The sequence below is a fragment of the Microtus oregoni genome, unplaced genomic scaffold (assembly GCF_018167655.1).
Source record: "Microtus oregoni isolate MIOR12 unplaced genomic scaffold, Mior012 000026F_ref0000081, whole genome shotgun sequence".
Taxonomy (NCBI): Eukaryota; Metazoa; Chordata; class Mammalia; order Rodentia; family Cricetidae; genus Microtus; species Microtus oregoni.
The window spans coordinates 35,328,133-35,353,582 of NW_024543085.1; the positions used below are offsets into that span (position 1 = coordinate 35,328,133).

At 44.2% G+C, this 25,450-nt stretch overlaps 1 protein-coding gene across 2 annotated transcripts in view; it reads left to right on the forward strand.

The window, feature by feature from the left end:
• LOC121463322 (transmembrane protein 178B) overlaps positions 1–25,450 on the forward strand; it is a 396,211-nt gene that overhangs the window by 106,077 nt on the left and 264,684 nt on the right. For both annotated transcript variants that reach the window (XM_041675453.1, XM_041675452.1), the window contains exon 2: positions 24,897–25,010. In XM_041675453.1, coding sequence (XP_041531387.1) covers positions 24,897–25,010 — 114 coding nt within the window. The remainder of the gene's footprint in view (positions 1–24,896; positions 25,011–25,450) is intronic.

Below are 25,450 nucleotides of genomic sequence, written 5' to 3' on the forward strand. Positions count from 1 at the left end.
CAATTTATCTCAAAGCAGGACTTAGAAGAATTATGGTCCATGAGAAAGAAAGTAGGAGACAAGGGCTTGCTCCCTGGCTAATAGTTTCAGGACAGTATTACTGAGACGACCTACAGTGAGTCCAGGGAGGTGTCCAGCCTCCTCCTATTTGGTCACTTCTAGGTCGTGTTTCAGCAGAGGTCAGACCGGTAGAGAAAGAAGAGGGTTGGGTCACCTGGCTGAAAAAAGTGAGAAGTGATATAGACTTCAACACAGTGGCCAGTGTGCTGAGGTGGTGTTCATCAAGGTATTGATGTAACTTACTGAGGCAATAGGACCAGAGGGCATCAAATGTTTGAATTTTGTCTCTTGGTCCAAATGTTTTACCTAAGAAATACATGCTATTGAATGAAAGAAGTTGAATAGTATCCTAAATGGCTACAACTTCTAATTATCAAAACAAGGCTGACTTTGACATAGAGGCAAAACTCTGCCAAACACTGTCATTTCTGACCTCTCCAGAAGGAAAGCATCCAGCAGCCTGCACTGAAACAGAATAAGGGTAGAAGGAAGCAGCTCTGACCCTTCCTGACATCAGAATATTTGCTCTTAAATTCTACATCCATTGTTTGCCCTTAATTCTTAACATGCTGAGATAATTAACTTGATAAATAAAAATTTGTGTTCAATGAACCCATACCCTTTCCTTCTTCTAAAAGGGACTGTGATTGGTAATTTTCTTTGTTATTTAGGAAGAAATAGTTAAGGATAATAGAAATGTCCAAAGTCAGTATTATCTTGGTACCAAAACCAAAGAACCAAGTAAAAGATAAAATTATAGGTCTATATCACTAATGAACATGGATGCAGAAGTTTTCAATGAAATACTTCCAAACCAAATTCAATAATATATCAAAAAAAGATTATCCACCATTATCAAGTTGACTTCATCCCAGAGATACAGGGATGGTTCAACATTTGTAAATCAATAAACATAACCAGCAAATAAACAGACTCAAGGACAGCAACCACACAATTGTCTAATTAACTGCAGGAAAGTCTTTTGACAAAATTTAACATCCCCTTAAAATGGAAGTCCTGGAGAATCTAGGAACATAGGAGATAATAGCTCAACATAATATAAGCAATATACAGCAATCCAATAGCCAGCATCTTGCTAAACAGAATAAAACTCAAAATCAGGGACAAATCAAGATGTCCACATTTCCCACTACATATCATTTTCTAATCTCAATAATTTGTAAGTAAGAAATTTTTTTCCTATCCACTAACATGATTTGTTTGCCACCAGGTAGTTCTTTATGTCTGTGCAGAAGATTTTTCCTTGGATATGATTTTTCTTCTTTTCTTCCTCGTCTTCTTCCATTCTGTTTCCTATAAAGCAAATGGAAATCTGCATGGCTTGAAGTTGGGAATGTGTCACAGGCGATTTTATTGCTTCTGAGCATCCTAGGGTGTACTCACCAAAGCTAAGATGCAGTCTCTCACTGACCGAGTTATGTGGTTGGCAACTATACATTATAAACCATATAATTGGAGATTGTATTTTATTCAGTTTTCTTCTCAGAACCTCTTGCTGTGCCTGATACTTAGTGACATGAATGAGTGATAATTTTAAACACGTATGAAGTTAGAATGTTTGAGTAAACACGAGCATGTTGGGCAGTGGGCCCTGACCTAATGGGAGTGTGTTTTTGGGTAGAGTTAGCCCTCTCCACAGAAGAGCCACTTTTAGCCCTGGTATAAGAATGCCACCTTTGATACGACAGAACTGGTCTCATCTGAGTCAGCCAGTGTCATGTATCCCTCCCCAGCTCCGCTTCCTGGCAACACTCTCTCATCTGAAGGGTTTTTCACAAAGGAGAGGCACTTTTGTGGGTTTCTTGGTGTCCTCCTTCAGTGAATCTGCTGGAGAAGATCGGATCATTACTCATGAGAACAGTAATTAATTTCAAAGTTTGAGGAAATGTTAGGACATTCGTTACATCCTAAGCCTTAAGGGCATTCTCCTCCATCATCCTGTGAAGTGGTTTGCACAGCTGATAGGTGTGTGTTGGCCGCACTTGATCTGACTGGTATGAGTGATGGATAGATCCGAAGCTGCTCTGTTGTCTTGGTTCAAGTTTAAGCATGGATTCCGTGTCCTCATTTTCATTGCGTTTCTGCTCTGCTATTGTTCTTTAGGGAAGTCCTAGTGCAGGCTTGTGGGGGTACCTTGGGCTGTCCCATAGCTCTCCAAATGCTCTTGGCTAGAGGACTCTGCCCTCTCTTGTTGGAAGGTGTCAGGGCATGTCTCTCTCTGGCCTCACTGCAGGCTTTCCTGCTGTACACTCTGCTTGCTCTCCCAGCTCTTCCAGACTGTGTCTTCTGGCTGAAGCCTGGTCTCCAGGTCCCTTGGTTCTCAGCTCATTAGAGAGAAATCACACCTCGTGCTGTGCTGCTTTGGGTATGTGGCAATGTCTTACAAAGACTTCTGGCAGGTGGCTCTTCATTTTATTCAATCTCTCTTCCCTAGGGCTCTGGCACAATGCCCTGGAGCCACAAGACTGGATACTCAAAGCAATACATCCCTCTGCATTTGGAATGACCAGCTACTCACTCTGACTTATAATCCTTGGCCCAAGCTTGTGCAATGACTTTTTTGTCAGAATAAATATTTTTTCCAGGTACTCTTGTTGGTTCCACACACACTTTTTTTTTTTTTTTTTTTTTTGGTTTTTCGAGACAGGGTTTATCTGTGGTTTTGGAGCCTGTCCTGGAACTAGCTCTGTAGACCAGGCTGGTCTCGAACTCACAGAGATCCGCCTGTCTCTGTCTCCTGAGTGCTAGGATTAAAGGCGTGTGCCACCACCGCCTGGCGCACACACACTTCTGGAAGGCCTAGAGAGGAACAGAGAGAGGTAAGGCTGGAAGTACACTGGACAGATTCTGAATTCGGATCAGCATTTCCCCAGCTCTAAGGTGCAGCTGCTCTATTGACCCTCAGGACATGCCAGACAAATCTAAAGCCCAGGCACTGCTGGTCTGGGCAGCGTAGATGCTCACAGGCTGATTCTGTGTCTCTAGGGAGCCACTATTTAGAGCCTGATTCAGATTCCTGCACAGACCAGTATTCCAAAGACCATCCTAATTGCAATGTCATTGTGGACTTTGGCCTGCAATGAACTTGTCTTTAGAATCCTTTCCGTTCAAAATGTTAATTTCTTAAAACCTTTTAGGTCCTCAAAACTTGTCTTCTTTCCTTACCATGGAGATTTAACAGTATGAAAGGGAAGGGAATAGTTTGGGGTGTGTATGCAGTGGCAGAAAAGGAAAGAATTGTCTATATATGATGGATTCCAGTTCTTTTTTTTTAATTTCAAAAAAATTTTTATTAAGCTTTTTTTCCCATTTATTTGACATCCCGACCTCTGCTGTCTCCCCTCTGTTCCCTAGCCCCCACCTCCTCCTGTCCCCCCATCCATTCCTCCTCTGTTTCTGTTTAGAAAGGAGCAGGCTTCCCATGGATGTCAACAAGCATGGCATATCAAGTTGAGGTAGGACTAAGCTCCTCCCTTTGTATTAAGGCTGGACAAGGAACCCAGTATGGGGACTAGGTTCCCAAAAGCCATCCCAAGCCTTAGCGACATGCTCTGGTCCCACTACTAGGAGTCCCGCAAACAGACCAAGCTACATAACTGTCACACATGTGTAGAGGGCCCAGGTGGGTCCCATGCAGGCTCCCTAGCTGTCGAGACCAGTTCATTTTATGGCCAAAGAGTAAAAGTCATGAGTAAGAAACCAAAACTCATCCCATGGTGTGGGGAAGTGCCAAAACCTGAGAGGATGGTACTGTTAGCCATAACCTCAGGACTGTGACTCTGTGTGCCTTAGTGTTGGAAAATCCACAAGATTGTGTCTGATAAACACAGCTGATAGGAGGTGACAACTGACAGGGCTGTGGACCGTGAAGCTGAGGTATGGGGTAGCTGGTCCTGGGCATTTGCTTCTCTTTCCTCATGAACTCTTTGACCTAGAGTGTCCTCTACCTATGTTTTCGATACGTTAACACATAGTTTACTTAATCTTGATTAGTTTCTTTGCTATCAGCCAATCTTATGGCATGGTGTCTATGCTGGCAGAATGCCCCGTCAGTGCCTCTGGTCTCTTGTTCATTCATGAAGATCAAAGCCCTTTGCTAAATTCCAGCTCGTGGCTAAGCAAGGCATGGTCTCTCAGAAGATGGAGCTGTGGGAAGGGTGCTTTGTCCTCACAGTGAGTACTTTCAGCAGGGTTGCGAGTGGTACTGGCCATTCTAATGTCAGGGGCACTGGGCCCTGTGGCAGCTCTCAGGAGAGGCTGTGGCTAGCATGGCAGAACATTCCAAATCCTTGTGATAGGCAAGAGCTCTTGTCCCCGGAGAAATTCTTCTAGGAGATGCTTATGAAGTCACTTTCGGTACACTTAATTTATTTTTTTCTTTTGTTGAAAATAGGATTTTCTTTCCTCATAAAATATATCCTCTTTATGGTTTCCCCTCCCTCTACTCCTTCCAGTTCCTTCTCCCCTCCCCTCCCATCTGCTTCTATGCCTTTCTTTCTCTCATTAGGAAACAGACAGGTTTCTAAGGGATAAAATAAAATAAAACATTGACCCTTGCAGCTTCTGGATTGTGTAAGATGACTAAAATTTTTTGAGACAAAGTCTCATGTAGTTAATGCTGGCTTCAGATTTTCTGTGTAGCTGATGGTGACCTTGAACTCCTGATCCTCCTGTGTCCATCTCCCCAGTGCTAGGATGTTAGGCTTACACTACCGCGCTTGAGGGACTGAATGTAGGATTTCATGCATGCCAGGAAGGCACTCTAGTGACTGGGTCATGTCTTCAGCCTGCTGAACCCTCATGTACCTTAACTTGAGGACTTTTTCAGCTACTCTTTGAAACAGGCATTTCTATTCTCCATCTGCATAAGAGGAAACTGAGTCAGAGAGAAATCCAGAGGCTTGCTGCTGACTTAAAACCTAGGCCTTCTGGCCTTCAGCCTTGGGCTTCTCCTTCCCTTACGCCATACATCTGTATGCACAGCTCTGTCCTTCCCTAGGTGTTATGAGGAGATAAAACAGAAATAAGCTTACGTTCTAGTTGGGATAAGCTGCAAACAACATCCATTAAGACAGTCATTTGAGAGCTGATTGCTCTGTGCTGGTGATTGTGACCTTGAAGTACTCACATGAGAGGACACAGAAATTACAGGCTGCTTTGCAAAGTCTGGGATGCACTGTGGATTGAAGATAAGCCCGGAGAGAATCAAGGTCACATACTTGCCCAAATTCTGGAAGCCCTGCAAACAGTCAGAGTTATTTGTTGGTAATACTGAGCTGGAAGCGATCCTGGAGCCCCGCTTGCTGCCTGAGGAAGGTCCAGGGCTGCAGTACCTGGTGTGGAATTAGCTGATAATGAAGAGTAATTCCGAACTGAGGAGGTCACTGCGTCTTTTGAAAAGACGAGAGTGATGGAGCCAGCACAGCTCTGAAGGTGCATTTCATCTTCCCAACAGTGGTGTGCAGAGCTGGCTGAGGACATCACGAGAGGCTTTCTGAGCCCTTTTAAACATAACCTAGAAGGGACATCAAATGATAAGAGTGACTCTCTTACTTGCAATGTAGTAGCACATAGCCAGAGGCAGGACTTCAAGAGCTATTTCTAAGAGCAATACTCTAATGGGCTGGCTGCGCGAGGCACATGCATGAAGACAGTTCTAAGCACTGGCCAATAGGACTCCCAAGAGACAGCCAGGAGTGAATGCAAAGAATAGCAGCAATGTAGGATGGGGCTAGTTCAGCCTGTGAAGACATCCCAACAGGCAGAGCAGCATCTAGGATACCATGTCTACTATTGAGTCAAAGCCTGAGGAGCCAGGACTGAGCTTCCAATGGTCCAGTGGGGCTAGGTGTACCGTCACCTTTGATGGCATCTGGCGGGGCAGGGGAAAGAGAGTCCTCAGCTTGGAGGAACAGGTGAATTACAGGGTCACCCGCAGTCTGCTTCAAGTCAAGGGTGCATAAGAAAGGGGCCCATTTATCAGAGCTATGCTCAGTCAGCAAAGTTGGTGTGAGAACCATAGTGCTGGCTCCACCTCGGCTCCGGGGTGCACTTGTCCGTGTATTGTATATGACTATCCTCTGAGTTAAGCAGCTGCCTTCTTGGGGAGTTCAGTCGCTTCCCCTTGCAAAAGGATTGTCTAAGCTGGGCCTTCGGAACAATGGAAACTTATGGGTGTCTACACTACCGGGAAGTCGACTCTCTCTCCTCCATAGTGGATGAGCATTTGCATATCTGCTTAGATATCTCCAAGCAGGAACATGATACACATGTGTATCCACCTGTGTGCCTGTCGAATGGTTTGCCACACCATGAGTCCTCCCCGCCTCCAGGAGGGAATGTTAACAGGCCCAGTCTTGTGAGGGTCGTGTGGGATAATCCACAGGTGCTTTGCTTTCAAGATGACAGTGGCACTGGAGGACAGAGTTCCCAAACTCTCCCAGTTCTCTAGCCATGAATGACCACCGGTGCTAGTCTCCTTATGTTTCCACACGGAGGTAGGTATGCATTTGCAAACACACCCCTGTGTCGACTTGTGTGTATGGCCACCCAATACCTCTCGTCCCCCTTAACACCATAAGTTTAATGCCGTTCTATACCTTGCCTGCGTTTCACTTAATCTGTCTTGTAAGTCTTTCCAGGTCATTTTATGAAGAGTTCTGCCTCTTTTCAATGGGCTGCACAGCCTCCCCTTGTGCACATATTCCATAATCTATTTAATCAGCCTTCTATTGCTGGAAACTCGGCGAATTCTTTTAAGCAGAGTGGCAATGAATAACCTTGTACATATGTCATTTCACACCTGTGAGATCGCATCTCTTAGATAAATTACTAAAAGTGGAATTTCTGGGTCAAGTTGAGCCTTTGTAATTCTGAGAGATGTTGATGAATTGCTCCCCAGAGAGGTTGAACAAATTTACAAAATTTATCCTGCAACAGCGGCAGCCTGTGAAAGTCTTGTCTTTTCTTCACCGAGCCCATTCAGGGTGCTATCAAGGCTTTGGTTAAAATGATGCTTTCAAATGACATCTCATTGCAGATTTAACATATGATTCCCTTATACTGAGTGGCTGTGAACATCTTCTCATGTGCTTAAGAGACAGTTCTATTTCCAAGGATGACCCATTCATCTCTTTGGCTCATTTTAAAATAGGACTGGTTTGTGTTTCTTCTATAAATCTGCAGGTGCTTCTTGGGTAAGATAAGTTTGTCTTTTTTAATAATATACATTGCAAATATTTCCTTCTACTTCTCTCTTCATTTGCTACTGTCATGTTTGGCTCTGTGAAATTTTGTCTTTTTCTGTAGTCCATTTTTAAACCTTTCCTTTTATGGATATTGGAGTGTAAGTGACAAAGGCTTTGCTTTCCCTGTTGGTTGGTTTGTGTTGACTTCACACAAACCTATACATACCTGGGAAGAAGGAATGTCCATTGAAGAATTGCCTCCATCAAACTGGCCTGTGGGCATGTCTATGGAGCATTTTCTTGATTGCTAATTCATGATAGAGGATCCAGTCATGGTGCCATGCCTATGTTGGTGGGCCTGGGCTGTCTAAGAAAGGTAACTGCCCTGGTGGTGTTGGCACACACCTTCAATCCCAGTACTCAGGAGGCAGAGGCAGGCAGATAACTATGAGTTTGAGGCCAGTCTGGTCTACAAAGAGAGTTTCAGGACAGTCAGCTGTACACAGAGAAACCTTGTCTTGAAAAACAAAACAAAAGAAAGGAAGTTAGTTAGGTAGTAAGCAGCGTTCCTCTGTGGTTTCTGCTCCAAGCCCCTGCCTTGAGTTACTGCCTCAGTTAAAAGTGAGCCAAATAAACCCTTTCCTCCCCAAGTAGCGTTGATCATGGTGTTTATCACAGCAATAGAAAGCCGACTAGAACGTTCTCCAAGGCTCATAAAGATTTTCTCATTGCTTCTTCTAGTAATTTTGATTTGATTTTTTTCCCTCTAAGAAATATTTGATGCATTTGGAGTTTATTTTGGTTTGAATTACATAGGGTGCACTTAGTTTTATTTATTCCCAGAGGTTTGTCCAGTTTTCTGAACACTGTTAATTGAAGAATCCATCTTTTTTTCTCCCATTGAGAATGCTGCTGTTAGTATAAATTCCCACGTAGTTTGGGCTGAACTGGGTTATATAAACTCTGTATTTCCATCTAACTATGTTGCGTACCTCCTGTGGGGGAGGGGGGAGGTAATCGGGGTTCTGTTGGAGAAGGGGGAGACAGAGGGCTCCAGATGTGTGGAGGACTATTCTCTTGGAAAGGGGACCTAGGTGTTGTTGCTTGGGGCAAACACACACCCACACACACACATCCACCCCCCACACACAGACAGAAAGAGAGAGAGAGGGAGACAGAGAGACAGAGACATATACATAGACACAGAGATACATACAGAGAGACAAACATAGAAAGACAAAGCGGAGGGAGAGAGCGAGGAAGAGAGAGAGATATCTCAGAGCAAAAGGAAATAAAAAATATTCACAATTTCTGTTTCTTTAGGCATGAAAACATAAGCAATTAGAAAATTCTCCAGTGCTAACCACCCAAACCTTCTTCCATTTCATCGCCAATCCCTGCCATGGTCTCTTTCCCTTCAAATTTGCCCCCTACCTTCTCAATCTGCCCTGCTCCTGCTTCCAGCCCCTGCATGGAACCATTCCACTCTTGGCTCCGCTTCCTAGAGCCTGAATCCCTTGAGGAAGCTTTCTTTCCAGGCTATATGGCACCAGTTCTGTTCATTCCAGTGGCTGGAGCGGCTCCCTGAGGTCTTGCAAAAGGAGATTAGAGACAGTGGTCTACCTTATTGCCCTGTTTCTGTGTGCTGGATGCTGATCCCGGCGAAGCATGGAGGGAGGGAAGGAGCCCAGGTGCTGGAGGAACGGTGCTCTTAGGGAGACAGTTACTTCACCACAATACGCAGGTCCTCTCCACTCACCTAGCCTGGATGTCTGGGGTGTATTCCATTAGGGGACCTAACTTCAACCACTAAATATCATTGTTATAGGTCAAAGCTGAGTCTTACACCTTACTTTTCTGGGTGTGCCAAGCATCAAACTATATTTCATTCCATGTTCCGCCTTTGTGTCTGGGAACATCTCAGACAGAGGTCAGGAGGTAGGTTCAAGATCACTGGTGTAATTGATATTCAAAGGGCTAGAAAAAGGGGGTAGTCAGTTTGGTCCTTAGGCCAAGAACATGTTTCAGGATGTAACTAGAATTAGGGTAAAAGGAGAGGTGTTCAGAGCTGGGACTGGGGCTGAGGAAAGATGCCAGAGACATGGCTGAGAAGAAGCTGAGCATCTGCACACCAGGCAAGAAGACAGACTGACAGGAGAGGCTGTGCCATGGGCTATTTATCTCTAGTTAAACCAGTGCAGGTATGTGCTTGCTGTAGGGCAGATCTTAAAGGGCAGACTTAGCATCTGACTTAGATGCACCTTTGTCCTCCATGGGACTGCAGGGTAAGGGTGGTAGTAGTCATTATGAAACGCCTCCTGTTTGCCGGGTACTAAGCACTTTGCCTGTGTTAATTCATTACATTATCACAACGTATCTCAAGGAGTAGATGGCCCACTCCTTCAAAGTCAAGACACTCAGGCATAGAGGGCTTCATTAATTTGACCAAAATCACACACTCAGAAAGTCTCAAGGCCAGGGTCTAAGTGCAGGCATGCTGGCCCATGACTCAGGCTCTTGTCTGTGACCATGGCTGTTGCCATCAAAGAGAATGAATGAATCAGTCGTTACTCTTACTGTTATTTCTGTTCCTTGATATAGAATAAATGGCCACTTTAGCACTTTTAATCTAGCCACTGAAACACGCAGGTAGTTTATTCTGTGAGTAGTGATATGAAGAGAAACATAATTTCTCTGTTCAATCTCTTCCTATCCTTACCATGGCATTTAGCTTCGGTTTCAAACCAAGGTATCCAGGGCATGAGAAGGAAAACAACCACTTGGGTTTGGTTTCTCATGTGCACCCCAGTTTATCCCGATTCTGACCCAGACACACAAAGATGCCCCTGCACACACATACCCTCCCCACTGAATTGCTGAGTAGAGGGGTAAATCAGTATCCCATATTTCAACTTCCTTTTTTAAATAAGAAGTGAAAAACCAAGGCATCTGGACCCCCCCCCCCCCCCCATAGCTCAAAGCAAGTATTCATTCAGGAAACACCTGAATGAATTCAGGGTGTGGTCAGAAACACCTAATTTCCATTTGACTTGCTCTGGCTTCTTAGGGAGATGCACATGGAGGTGGCAGATGCCCAGTGGACTAAGTGGGTCCAAGCTTCTGTCATCAGATCTTGACCTCACACCCAGAGGCAGCAGCTGGAGGTAGCAGCGGCGTTGCCCCTCTCCTGCCTTCTGCGGCTCCGGTGACTCACGAGCAACCATTTCACCTTTGTCTGAAGAAGCCTGGATGACAAATCCCCAACCCTGTTTATCTTCTCACGTCCCTCCCTTTAAGACGGCCACCTCATGTGGAATTCTTAATGTAAAGGAAATGAATGTTTCCCCGTGGCCCAGGAGCTGGGGATTCTTATCAAAAGTGACATGGAAAAAGTATCAGGCTGGCCTCCCTCCTTTCACAGGTCCATTCTTTCTAGCTGCTGCCTGGCTCCATCACTGTCTCCCCATCTCCAGATCTGTCTCCACTTCTGAGCCCCTGGAGAGAAAGCATGAGCTCATTGTTTTCCATGAAAAACCAGATCTGGTCTCCTTCTCACCTCGTTTGTCTGTCAGCGCCCAGAGATGGATGTTCCTTCCACCAGTCGAAAGTGTTCATGGGGGAGCTGCAGACTCCGTGTGGGTGTCTGTGTGCTGCTGGGGAGGGCGCCATGGTTAGGGCAGTGGCAGCTTGCAGGGCTGAACTTTCTAGAAGGTTATTAGGGGTGTGATGGGAATGCAGGAACAGATTATTTACTGCACCCTAAGTGGCAATTTAAAGCCATACCTCACCTTCTCATTCTTTCCCATGAAGTGTGTCTCAGGCTAGAAAATACATGAACCAAATAGAGAACAGGAGGCCAGAAGCTAGCAGGGTTTATGGGGCAATCACAGTGACAGCTCATTCTTCATTTTCTTTTGTGAGGAAGTGACTATAAATGATATTTTAAAAAGTCTCATTTAAAATCTACAAAAGGACTTAGAAGATGGGGAAAAAAGACATCCAGTGTCCAGGAATGAAGAAGTAGTATTAAAAAGGTCACACTTTGCACCAAAAATGAGGCGACCTTTAGTCCAAAAAGTTGCAGAATGTTAGATTCTGCGATCTTTAGTCAAAGCAGAGTGTCTTTAGAAAGCAATGGAAAGACGGTGGTGAACAACGGAGGGAGATGCTGGAGGAATGGAAACCACAGACTGTGGTGTCCTCTGCTGCTATGAGAGAGGTAGAGTTGTCACCTTCCTTTTGGTTTATGAGTTGGAAGGTCGGTGACCAGATGAAGTGGAGGACAGTACAGGCCATGTAATTCGGTGTAGCTCTGCCTATTTAAGGAGTATCTAGGATGGTTCAGAGGGCGCAGTGGGGTCCAAGGTGCTAGGACCCATGCTCAGAGTTTCAAGACTAACAGATTCCAGGGACACAGACCAGAAGCCACGGGGAGGGAGCTCTGGAAAGTCATCTAAGGTGTTATTAAGCATGTGGTGGAGGAGCTGCTCAGCCAGGAACCAAGATTCTGAGAGGTCAAACGAGATGTGCCAAGTTGCCGTAGTCTCCTTTAGGGGTTTGGTTCTTATGTTTGTTGATCAGGGTGAAGGGTTTGTAAGTCAAAGTCTTTCATGATGGCGGCTAAAGTGAGGAAATAGGCGGGGCATAGGCAGACTCCCAGAGAGCTTTCTTATAATGGATTACTTTCTGCTCACATGGGGGTTTTGTGCATGCTTGGGCAGAGTTCCCCTCAACCCCACTGTGTGGGGAGATTTTTAGCAATGGCTTGGATGAGAATGGGGATAGCCTGCTGATAGAGCATGTGGTCGTAATTGCTAATTTGTAGAATGACAAGATCATGATCCAAAAATTCCTTCAGGGGCTGGAATAAATAGAAGATTCTGCACCAAGCTAATAAACTGGAAAAAAAAAAACCCAAAAAGGAAAAATCACCACCACCACCAAAAAACAACCCAAACCAAAAAACCCAAAGACTGTTACACAGGCATAGGTAGGATTTGGATCAATTAAGTCCATTTTTGAAAACTGCTTGGCATATCCTTTGGGATGATCAGCTCTGTGATTAGACTATCCATAAGGCCAAGAAGAAATGAAACCAAACCCTTTTCCCACCAAGCTACTTTTGGTCATGGTGTTTATCACAAAATAGAAAGAAACTAGAACACCCTCCAAGGCTCAATAAAGACTTTCTCATTGTTTCTTGTATGTTTTGGCTAGATCTTTTGTTTTTCTCAAAGAAATATTTGATCATCTTTGCAGTGAGAGCACCTAGATTGGAAGTCCATGGTCACATAACTTACACAAATCTGACTGTCTGTGGGGATGCCTGCCGATACTCTATGGCACTGGTGGAGAGTCTCACCCATAGGCTGGGCTTTCAAAGTGATCAGTGTGGTGATGGGTTTTGCATATGTGTGGGAGAACTTGGGACTCTTCAGTTGGAAGGAATGGAGAGTCAGGGTTGGGGTGGGGCATGAGAGTTGTTTTCAAATATTTACAGACTGTTGTAAGAAGCAGGATGCATGTCTCCAGAGGCATAACTAATAAATGATAAGAACTTTTATTGAATGCTCACGGTGGAGCAGGTTTCACATGGGCTATCTCATTTATTTCTCATCAATTTTATGAGCAGATCACCACCAATATCTGCATTTTGCAGTGAAAGAAATGGAAGCACTGGGAGGTTGACCAGTTGTCTCAAAGCTTCCTGCTGTCAAGTAAATAGAGACTGGAATGTGGCTGAGATTCTAGCGTGGAGTTGATACTGCCAGCATTTTGTCTTCTGTGCCTGTGTATTACTTCAATGCTTGCCTCTCTGCAGCCTATGAGGGAGCTATGGAAGCAAACATTACATCTTTCTCTGATATAAGAACAGTAGAGTCTGTTTATGCTGCAAATCCCCACAAATGGAAATGTTCTGATTTATACAAAAAGCACTGTGGAACCTTGGAGGGTCCCCACTATTCTCCAGAAGATTTTGATTTCCTCTGTTTTTTTTTTTCATGTGTGAGTACTGTGTGACACTTAGTAGTGTACATGGTAGATTTGAATCCCAGCTTTGCTACCTGAGGGGTGTGTGTTGAGCAGGGTGTCTCTCTAACAAAACTTTTGTTTCTTTATCTGTGAAATGGGGGAAATGATAGTGCCTGACTTTTGTACTTCATACAGTACCAAACACAGAAAGCACTTACTAAGCAATAACTGATATAAAGTAAGTGTAAATTGTCAAGCACCAACTTTACCATTAATATTAGTAAACAAGGTGAGCCTTTATTGGCTGCTCACTGTGGATGGAGTTTATATACTCTTCTATCTTAAAGCTTTTACTAGAGCTTTAAGATTCTTACATGATTCTTATACAAATAGCTGTTCAACATTTCTTCCTCATAATGGAGAGTGGGCTAGGTTAAGAGAAGGTGTATGCAGGGCCTGGAATGTGGCAGCAGGGGGGAATGGGACATGATGATTTTGAAAAACGAAATTCTGCATGTGCAATCAGAAGGGCTCCTGAACACTACTCATAACCAACACTAATGTAACACAGGATGGAAAGGAATTAAATATTTAGGATTCAGTCTATGTAGTGCATACAAAGCAACATTAAAAGGCTATACTGATACCACAAGCTCAAGACTAAAGCAGGTAAAAATGGAATGCCTTGAAAAGCATCACAAGTAAAGATGCAGCAAACACTTCCTTGATAAGAAGAGAACAGTTAGACTGGGTTGGCAGCAGCTGGAAGCCCTGCAAATCTTTCATAGCAGAACATCTGGGAGGAGCAGAAGGTGCTGAATAGAAGACACGGGGGAGGTGGCAGGGGTGTTTCTTGTGATGAGCTTCTGTGGAGAGTTGCTTCTTTAGTAGAGTTCTTGCCAACATTGCTAGCTGGTTGTCTAAGGTGGGCCCTGCCCACTTCGTCCATCAGTTTCTTTGGGGATGGGCTGATGGAGGTGTGGGATCTACTGGGCCAGCCTGTCTTCCTGATCCCTTGGAGTCACCCTGGTTTTCTGCCTGCCCTTTTTATCATCCCCAGTCTCAAACCTTTAACCTCCTGACACAACCTTCCACCAATCAGGAGTCAGTATAGTGATGTCTAGAGGCTTGGGATGGGGACCACAGTTTACATCTGGTTACCTCCTGGCCGCTAGAGGGTGTTCAGGGATGGAGCTTCATTTATCCAAATATCCACTTTATTTTTCTGAAAAGCAGGGTGTTTCCCTCATGGAGGTGTTGTGTGATGTCAACATGGGCTAATGGTAGAGTAACTAACCTGTGCTAAGTACGAAAAAAAAAAGAACCTTTGGGGCCTGGAAATGTATCTTAGTCAGTGAATTGCTTTCCTTGCATTGTGTTTGAGCCCCAGAATCCAGGTAAAAATTTCAAGCACAGAAGTGTGCCCTTGTAATCATGGTGTTGGGGAGGTGGCAATAGGAGAATCCATGAGACTTGCTGGCCATTGCAATAGCTGGATTGATGAGCTCCAGGTTTAGACCTAGAGAGACTCTGTCTCTAAAAATAAAGTGTACAGTGACTAAGGAAGACACCCAGGATTGCACTCTGGCCTCTATGCACACACATGCTTCTACACAATGCTTCCCACATGTCGCTCTTCATTGGAGGACACCTTTGATGAGTGCACAGACGTAGCTGATGCTCTACTCTTCCATCCTTGCTTTTCTGTCCCTGCTCTTCATGTGCTCATTGCCCCTCAGAGCTCATGCTCTGCCAGCTTCCTAGATCATAGTGTGACATTTGATCAGTCATCACGTAGACCTCTAAATGTTGTTCTGTGTCTTGGTAGGACCATGTTTGATGAGCCTGAGCTGTCTCCTTCCATCAGTCTCAGGGTCAACACTGATAATACTTTCTTATTTGCTGAGTTCTTGCTACCTGCAGGGATGACACTCAGGACTGATGTGAGTTTTGACATGCATGCCTTGGGTCTTAAAGGAAGGATTTACAGTCAAGAATGAACAGAACTGTCTTGTTCCATTCCCAGTTCCCAGCACTCCCTTTGCCGCTGAAGACTTAGGGGCAGAGGTGAGGTAGGGAGAGCATGACGAATCATGCTAACAAGAAGGAGAGGGGTGTGTCTAGAAGGGGCTAGATCTAGGGACGTGCTTGTGGAAGAGAGGAAAGAGGAAGAGGTGTGTGCTCCCTCTGCCCTTCCCAGTTAGCCCGCACCTTCAGCCTTCACCCCTCCCCAGCCACTTAAGCAGCCCAGGCTGAAGCTCCTCCCTCACTTCCAGTTGAATTCAGACACTGGGGGTGCTGTCAGGAGTCTGCAGGTGGGAGCAGTGAGAGGGTATGTGCTTGCTCTCTGGCTAGTACTCTTTGTTCACATGGCCACCGTCTACAGGTTTTGGTTGCAATGACCTCCTCAGCCCCTCACGGCCTAGGTTCTGCTAGCTCTTTTGCTCTCAGTCACGGATTTCTTCTACTATCCCCCTCTAGTTTCTAAGCTGATTTTTGAGGGCAATACAGCATTGTTTCTTACAGGCATGATGCTGTAATCAGATCTCTAGAGCTTATTTGTTTTTACATAGTTGAAGTTTCACACTTTTTGAACAATACTTCGTTCCCCTCTCCATTTGTGCGAGCTTGACTAATTCAGATCCCTCACTTGAGTTGGGTCATGCAGTGTTTGGTTCTTCCATGTATCCATACATTCTGACATCACCTTTTAAAGGCTGAATAGCATTTTTTTACATGGATAAAATGGATATACCACAGTTTTCCCATCCATTCATCTATCCATTGACCATAATTCCTTCTTTAGCTGTTGCGAATGATGTTGTAATAACTACAGGAGAACAAATGTCTCTTTGAGATACAGACTTTAATTCCTTTGGATATTGATTAGTTGGTCCTATGGTAGCTCCGTTTTAAAGTTTCTGAGGACCCTCCATACAGCCTTCCATACTAACTGAATAATTTATATCCCTAGTATGCAAGGACTTCTGTTTCCATTTCTTGCTGAGGCAGGGTCTCACTACATAGCCCTGGCTGACCAGGAACTCACAGAGATTCCCCTGCCTCTACATCCTGAGTGCTAGAATTAAATGTATGGAGCACCATACCTAGCTGACTGTCTCTCTCTCTCTCTCTCTCTCTCTCTCTCTCTCTCTCTCTCTCTCTTCCCTAACACTTTTATTTTATGGTAGTAGCCATTTAACAGGTGTAAGGTGATAGATACTTCATCATGTTTTGGATGTGCATTTGTGCATCACTCCTAATGGTTAGTGATACTGAGCCTCTTCCAGGCACCTGCTGATTATTTAAATGTCTTCTTTGGCAAAATGTCACTCAAGTCTTTGCCCATTTTATAATAAGGTTTTTTTTTTTTTTTTTTTTTGTGTGTGTGTGTGTGTGTGTGTGTGTGTGTGTGTGTGAAATTGTCTTTTAAAAACTCTCTTCCGTCATCTGTTAGAGTGTTTTGTGTCTTACTGGGACACTGGTCTATAGGTAGGAGGGCCATGAAAGAGGCCACGGGGGTGGAGTTGGGGAGGGAGGTGGCTGCACTTCGGTCACTGGCCAAGTCTCCCTCAGTTGCCACTTTTTAAGGGCCTTGGAATCTCAGGGATGGAACTCAACTGGTGGTAAAGGCACCTTTGTCCTCCTTTTCTGATGAGACTCTCAACTGCCCTCTTGCCTTTCAGATAGCCCTCTCCAAAATTCACTGCGTGGAAACCTGTCTGTAGCCAGAAGCTCATGTTCTGGGCACATGTATTGGGTGCCCAGATGGTGCCAGCACACTGACAGGACCTGCAGACACATGGATAAATATTTTGCCTTTCCTTTTAGGCAATATTTGAATCTATCCAATTTAATTGCTGTCAAAGCCAGGATGCTTATAATCCTGAGACAAAGCAAACAATGGGAGTTCCTGGGGGGCATTCTAGCGTTCCAGACTGGCTCTTTAGCCACCACCTTGATTTCTTGGTCTTTCTGAGTGTTATGAGGTTCCTCTCGTTGGCTAGGTGGGCTGCAGGTGGAGAGGCCATAGGGGCACTACCTCATTTCAGTTCTCCTATAACCCATAGCAATTTGCTGGGCTTTTGTTGAGGCTAAGAAAATCTGACCTCAGCTAAGAAATCAGGCGCTCTTCTCAGATGTGAGTGACAGGCACCAATCTCATCACAAATGGCTTCTAGTTTTGGGCTCCAAGGCTGGGTCCAGAGAACAGTTTGTTTGATTTTTAAATTATTACATGTAGGGGTACAGTTAGATCACATAGCATTTTTGTTGTGCAAATTAGATCAGGGCAGCCCCTCTGGCAGGGGCGGGGTCTCCCTAGCCTTGCCCCACCGTAGTGCAGGGTTTGACAAACAGTGCAGCAGCTGGCTTTAGGCACCCAGGTACTCCATGAGGTTCCGTTATGCAGACCACAACCTGCCCAACTGTAACTACTCAATCCATTGCTGGGAATTCTTCTTTTAATCTTCTACTTTTTATATCTGCATCTGGTCCTTCTTTTCTATTTCCTCACCTCAGCAAAAAGAAAGACCAGTTGACCTACATTTGCCAGATATATCGAGGCATGGATCTATGATTGATGTGGTTAGCTTCTGCCTTTCTGTGATTGACAAGTCTCTCCTTGTTCACAGAGTGTGAATGCTAGTCTCCCAGAGTTCTGCAATCATCACCTCCTTGTAACCATCACCATTTCATTTTGCCCCAGTTGCTTTAGTTCCTTGCATGTAATAAATTCAGTAAGACTCTGTACATTGTGGTACCAAAGGGTGGTTTGTGGTACCAAAGGGTGCTTTGTGGTACCAAAGGGTGCTTTGTGGTAGTCATGCCTGGCTCCAGAGTGCCTGGCATTGGTGGATGCCCTGTGCGAGAGTTAAAGATGGATGGAGAAGACAGTGTCTGTGCCCTTGAGACACACAGTGGGAGAGTGAGGAGTGTAAACAGAGAAGTCACAGCCAATGGTGTCTTCCCATCCTGAGAAGGTGGAGAAGAGGAGAGGCGAGTCCAGCCCCCAGCCGCAGTGCTTCCCTGATGGTAGGGAAGGCTTTGCCTGGAAGTCGCCAAGTGAGTGTCCTTTCAGAAACTGTCATCAGAAGCCTCTGACAGAGCAGGTGATCACATTTCCTTCCTTTAATGTGGGGCAGGGTAGCTGAGTGGAGGGAGGTTCTGGGTAGGCAACCCTGACTTCTTATCCTGCCCAAGTCACTTAACTGTCTTATCTCACCACTTCCTTACCATGTGCAAAATAGGGAGACAACGATAATAGGTATAACCTACTCAGTGATGTCATACAGTGGATTCTATGGAATATTATCTCTATTGGCGTTGTTGAGACAAGTACAGAAACCAGGAATAAGTTCTAAGTGTGTTGAGAATGCTGGTTTCCCCAGCTTCAGGGCGCCTGGATGGGGTGTTTCAGCTATTTATCCCAGGGTGTTCTTTATACATCACCATGGGTGCTGTGACATACGTAAGGTTGGAAATCACATAACTGTGCTGTTAGCCTAGGTAGGCTTTATTTTACTTTTGTCATCTGACAATGGGGATACATTCTGAAAAATCTGTCCACAGGAGATTTTGATTTACTTTGTGAATTGTGTAGAGTGTGTTTACACGAACTAAGATTGCCATGACATCAGACATCAGCAGGTGCTGTTATCTTAGGGGACCCCTTATCCTGTCTGTGGCCTGGCTTTGCTTGAAGCGCTGTGTTGCATATGACTTTATTAGGATAACCGACATGGAGAAGTGGGTATAAAGAAGAAAGATAAGATCCCAGGGACATTTCTGAAGTAGGGTAGACAGAATTTGATGACTAGGAAAGAAGGGTCTCCCAGGGAGGAGGTGGCTTCGGGGATGATGTTATAGATAGAGGGAAGACGATGCTTTTAATAGAAATGATGTAACTCTAGTGCAGGCCTGTAGGGTGGGTTTGAGTTGAAGCAGGGGGGGATTGTCTGGTAGGTTTGTTTTCTGGACCAGTCAAGAGAGGAGGTGTAAGAAGGTGTGAAGGGGAGGAGGGGGGAGTGCCAGGGCATGTGAAAAGCCACAGGGGCTTTGTAGAGGGCCTAAAAACTGAAGGTACCTGGAAAGGGTGCACAGCAGTCCCCAGAACTTTGTCTCCAGATAGAGACTGTCCTGTTAGAGGAATGTCAGACAATCACTGGCAAGTGGGCAGTTGTCCAAATATGATTTACAATAAAGCATCAGTTTCACAAGGCTTTCTGTAAATTATTGCACTCCACCAATTGCCAGGTTCCCTGCTGACAGTGGGCCAGGGGGTCAAACAATTCAATAAGGTGCCACTAGTTATAAATTGAAAATCAGTGGGGTGCAAAATGGATTACCATCAAAATCCATTCAGGTGAAAAACCAAATTTCAAAACCCCTAACCTTTAAAAACCACCCCCTTCCCGATTCCTCACAATGCTCCGACACTAAGTTTTTAATATCCCCCAGATAAGCAAACATCAGTAGCAACCTCAGGAGGTCGAAAGTGAGGAGCAAAGCAGTCCTATCCAGCCTCTTTGGAAACTTGCAAATGTAGTAAGTTATTGAATTAATTAATACCTTGGCAATTAGATTCCAAAAGAGCAGTCCTCAAACTTAGACAAGAACCACCTGGAAGGCTTTAATATTTCAGCCAGGCTCTAGCTTGGAGTTTCTGTGTATTCGGGGTTAGGTGGAAGAAGATACCTTTCTAGCAAGTTCCTATGCTCGTGCTACTGGTCCTGGGGCCACCCTTAAGGATGTCTGCCCTAAGATGTAGGAACAGTTTGACTACACAGCGAGCTGATTTAATAGTGACTTAAAATTTTTTCTTTTACTTTTTGAGATTATAATATAATTACCCTATTTCCCCCTTGCCTTTCCTTCCTCTAAATCCTTTCAGATACCCTTGTTTACTCTCTTTAAAATATGCATATATATGCATATGTATATATACATATATTCCTAAATATAACCTGCTCAGTCTGCATATGCTATTCATATGTATGTTTAGGGCTGATAATTTGATACTGGATAACTAATTTGTGTGCTTTTCCATGGCTAAGACTATTTCTCCCATGCTCAGCCCTCCTTAGCTGTCTTTCAGTAGTTGAGAGCCTGCCATCTTTTCCCCATTCATCCATATATCTATTGCTGTTGTCCTTGTTCAGCTCATGCTTAGACAGTTATGTCGGTGAAACTATATGTGCTATCATTTTTTCTCCCCCCAATGTAATATTTTTATTGATTATTATTTGGGAATTTTACATCATACACCCCTTACAATTTCCAGTCGTCCCAAGTCAGCTCCCCACCCTTGTGACCTGCCCCACCACAGAGGAGAAACAGAAACAAAATAAATAAATAAATGAATGAATAAATAGAATGTTCAATTTGTGTTACCCTGCTCACTGGAGCATGATCAAACTCCCAGTGGCCAGCCCCTTAAAGAAAATGGAGTCCTTCCCCATCCTTTAATCCAGGTACATTGGCTTCCTGTTTATGCCACCTTTCCATTCAGAGGGTGACTTATTGGTTACCTAATCAACAGTTTCGTTACTCTGCAAGAACACACACCATAGCAGCATCATTTGTCATAGTCAGAACCTGGAAAAAACCTAAATGCCCCTCAACCAAAGAATGGATAAGGAAAATGTGGTACATTTACACAGCGGAGTACTATACAGAAGAAAAAACTAATGACATCTTGAAATTTGCAGGCAAATGAATGGAGCTAGAAAACATCTTATTGAGTGAGCTAACCCAGACCCAGAAAGACAATTATCATATGTATTCACTCATAAGTGGTTTCTAGGCATAAAGCAAAGAAAACCAGCTTACAATTCACAATCCCAGAAAATCTTGACAACAAAGAGGACCCTAAGAGACACATACATGGATCTAATCTACAAGGGAAATACAAAAAGACAAGATCTCCCGATCTTGGGAGCATGGGGATCATGGGAGAGGGTAGAAGGGGAGGGGAGAGAAAGGGAAGAGAGCAGAGAAAAATATGTGTTATCATTTCCATCACCCAAAATTGCCAGCTCTCTGGCAAAATGCCTAGCCAGCCTAAGTGTTGTAACTTCCAGGTTCCATGGCCACGCATGCATCATCAAGTGTTCAGGCCACGCGAAGAATGGTCATGTGATCTACGTGTGACGGGTCACAAAAGCCCCTGTGTGCAACTTTAGAAAACATTTAAAAACTGAACACGCCTGCTCCACTTTCTTCTCTTCCCCTCTTAATAAACTCTTAAAGTGGGTTCCGTTGTGTGTCTTGTGATCCGTTCTAGCGCTTGATAAATACAATAGGGGTGTAGCTTCTGACATTACTAGGAGACATGGCCTTACAGCAAACTTCCTAATCCTTTGACTCTTATAATCTTTCTTCCCCCTCTTTCAAAATATTCCTTGAGCCTTATATGTGGGAGATGTTTTATAGATGTATCTATTTGGACTTTATCAACAGCTCTGCATTTTGATCAACTACAGTTTTCTATAATGGTCATTGTTTCTAAGAGAAGTTTACCTGATCCCCGGTGAGGATTACACTTGTCTGTGGGTATAAGGACAATATTTAGAATGTAGTTAGGGTTGTATGCTGAACCAGGTACTGAGGCCAGGGTCATCATGTTCTTTTATTCATGAAACCTGAGGAGAGAATGGCACAATGAAAACTGGGTTGATTTGAAAGCCTTGTGTTGAGGAATGAAGCTAGGAGGATAGAAAGGGAAAAGAAAGGCTGCCTTCCATCCCTACACATTCCAGAAGACTGTTTGCTGAAAGCACAGACAGTACCACTAGGGTGGAAATAAGCCCTTGGTCTGTGTGGAAACGTAAATTTATTTGATTGAAAAATTCCTCTTTTTTCCTTAATTAAAATTTTTCATTCATTTTACATACCAACTGCAGCTTCCCTTCTGCGCTCCTCCCATCCTCTCCCCTCCCCTCTCCTCCCTTTTGCCTCCCCTCCCCAATCTACCCTCCCTCTACCTCTGTTCAGAAAGGAGCAGGCCTCCCATGGGTGCCAACAAAGCATAGCATAGTAAGTTGAAGTGGGACTAACCTCCACCCTTTGTTTTAAGAATGGGCAAGGTAACCCTGTATAAGGAATATCTTCTGAAGAGCCAGTCAAGGCAGTAGGGACAGGCCCCGCTCCCACGGCCAGGAATCTCACTAGTAGACCATTCCACAGGACCATCACATATGCAGAGGTCCTATGCTGGCCCCATGCAGGCTCCCTAGTCATCAGTCCATGGTCTGTGAATTCCATGAGCAGGCCAGTTGCTTCTGTCAGTTCCCTTATGGTGACCCTAAGCCCCCACCCCTGGTTTTGTACAATCCTTCCTCCCTCTCCTCAACACGATTCCCTGGGCGTGGCCCAGTGATTGGCTGTGGATCTCCGTATCTGTTTCCATCAGTCACTGGATGAAGGCTCTCTGATGGCAATTGGGGTAGTTACCAATCTGATTACAGGAGATGGCCAGTTCAGGCTACCTGCCCACCGCTGCTAGGAGTTTTAGCTGGGATCATCCTTATAGATTTGTGGGAGATCTTTGCATCAGGCACCATCTGACCCTGAAATGCCCCCACTCTCAAGTCATCACAGTTGTTACTCTCCTCCTCCATCCACCCTGCAGACCAATTCCTCATGTTCCCATGCTCACCTGTCTCCGCTCTACCCAGAAGCTTTCCTCTGTTTCCCGTTTCCAGGGAAACTGTGTATCCCCTTAGGGCCCTCCTTGTTACCTAGCCTCTCTGGGACTGTGTGTTGTAGCATGATTATCCTTCACTTTACAGCTACTATCCGCTTAGGAGTGAGTACATACCATGCTTGTCTTTCTGTGTCTGGGTTACCTTCCTCAAGAGGATTTTTTTTTTCTAGTTCCACCCATTTGCCTTCAAATTTCCGGCTGTCATTGTTTGTAACAGCTGAGCAATACTCTCCATTGTGTAAATGTAAATAAATTTTCTTTATTCATTCTTCAGTTGGGGGGCATCTGGGTTGTTTCCAGGTTCTGGCTATTATGAACACTGCTGCTCTGAACATAGTTGAGCAAGTGTCCTTGTGGTATAATTGGGCATCCTTTGGGCATATGCCCAAGGATATAGCTGGGTCTTGAAGTAGATTATTCTCAATTTTCTGGGAAACTGCCATATTGATTTCCAAAGTGGCTGTACAAGTTTGAACACCCACAGCAGTGGAGAAGTGTTATCCTGCTCCACATCTTTTCCAGCAGAAGCTGTCACTTGTGTTCTTGATCTTTGCCATTCTGGTGTAAGTTGGAATCTCAGAGTCATTTTGATTTGCATTTCCCTATGGCTAAGGATGATGAACATTTCTTTAAGTGTTTCTCAGCAATTTGAGATCCCTCTGTTGAGAATTCTCTGTTTAGGTCTATATTTTATTTTAAAAATTGGATTATTTGGGTTTTTATACCCAGTTTCTTGAGTTCTTCATATATTTTGAAGATCAGGACTCTGTCAGATGTGGGGCTGGTGAAGATCTTTTTCCATTCTGTAGGCTATTGTTTTGTTTTACTGATAGTGTCTTTTGCCTTAAAAAAAGCTTTTCAGTTTCATGAGGTCCCATTTATTAATTGTTTGTTTCAGTGTCTGTGCTACTGGTGTTCTATCCAGGAAGCTGTCTCCTGTGCCTATGTGTTCATGGCTATTTCTCATTTTCTATTCTATCAGGTTCAGTGTAACTGGATTTATGTTGAGGTCTTTGACCCATTCGGACTTGCATTTTGTGCAGGGAATTCCATGCAGGGCGATAGAGATGGATCTATTTGCATTTTTCTACATGCCAACATTCAGTTATGCCAACACCATTTATTGAAGATGCTTTTATTTTCCATTGTATAATTTTGATTTCTTTGTCAAAAACCAGGTGTTCATAGGCGTTAATGCCTGTCAGGGTCTTCTATTCGATTTTATTGATCCACCTGTCTGTTTTTATGTCAATACCAAACTGTTTTTTATTACTGTAGCTCTGCAGAAGAGCTTAAAATGAAGGATGGTGATACCTCTGGAAGTTCCTTAATTGTACAGGATTGCTTTTAGCTATCTTGGGTGTTTTGCTTTTCTATATGAAGTTAAATATTGTTCTTTCAAGGTCTGTAAAGAGTAAATTCCTCTTTTAACCTGAAGGTGGTGTGTTCGTGTGTGTGTGTGTATATATATGTGTGTGTGCATATGTGTGTGTGCAGGTATGTGTGTAGTTGTGTGTTCACATGCATAGGTAGACAAGAAGACACCCTCAGCGTTATTGACAAATGTTACTCTCAGGTGCAATCAACTTTTTAAGCTTTGAAAGCTGGTTTTCTTTTGTTTTTGTTTTTCTTTTTTTTAAAACATGTTTTCTTAAGGCTAGGCAAACATGGACACCACTTAAAAAAAAAAACTTCTAATAGTCCAAATTTTGATTCTTCCACTCCATTCATGACCCTAGATGCATTTTCCTTTCTAAGGCATTCCATCTGATTGTAGTTTTACTTTCTTGTTCATTTTGAGTCAAGCTTATTGCATAGCATAAACTGTAACTTTCATGAGGCTCCACATGAAACATGTCTGTTTCTTCAGGATGGGTGTGTGGATCCCAGGATGCGGGAGAGGTGGTCCCTGCCTCATTCACACTTGGTTTTCTGTTTCTCTCTTCTAGGAGAAATTGAGAGATGCACGTACATCAAGTACCACTACTCCTCAGCAACCATCCCCAGGAACCTCACATTCAACATCACGAAGACCATTCGCCAGGATGAGTGGCATGCTCTGCGTAAGTGCAGCTGCGTTCCTGTGACTGTTCCGTGATGTCACTCGGAGGGCGTGGGGGAGGGAGGTTGTACATACTCTCTGAGATCTGCGGATGGTTTCAGAACACTGGCATGGATCTACTATCTATAGGTCAGAATTGCCTGAGTTGGTTCTGACGGCATTGTAGATTTGTGGCGTTTTGTTTCAGATTTTAAAAAAGACCAAACCAATCAAGTCAAACTCAAACCACTCTCGGTTTGACAGTGATCTTAATTCATTCTTCTTGTAGGTATCTGAAATTCCACCTACCCGACGGGATCTGCTCTGGGGACTTAACTCCGGCACATCTCTAAGTTGCTTATAATACTATTGTGGCAACCTGCTAGTCCCCTGTGCTGTTATTTGTAAAGGGCGAGGCATGCTCATGTACCTAGGGGATCTGCACTTAGGTGGAGGTCATTA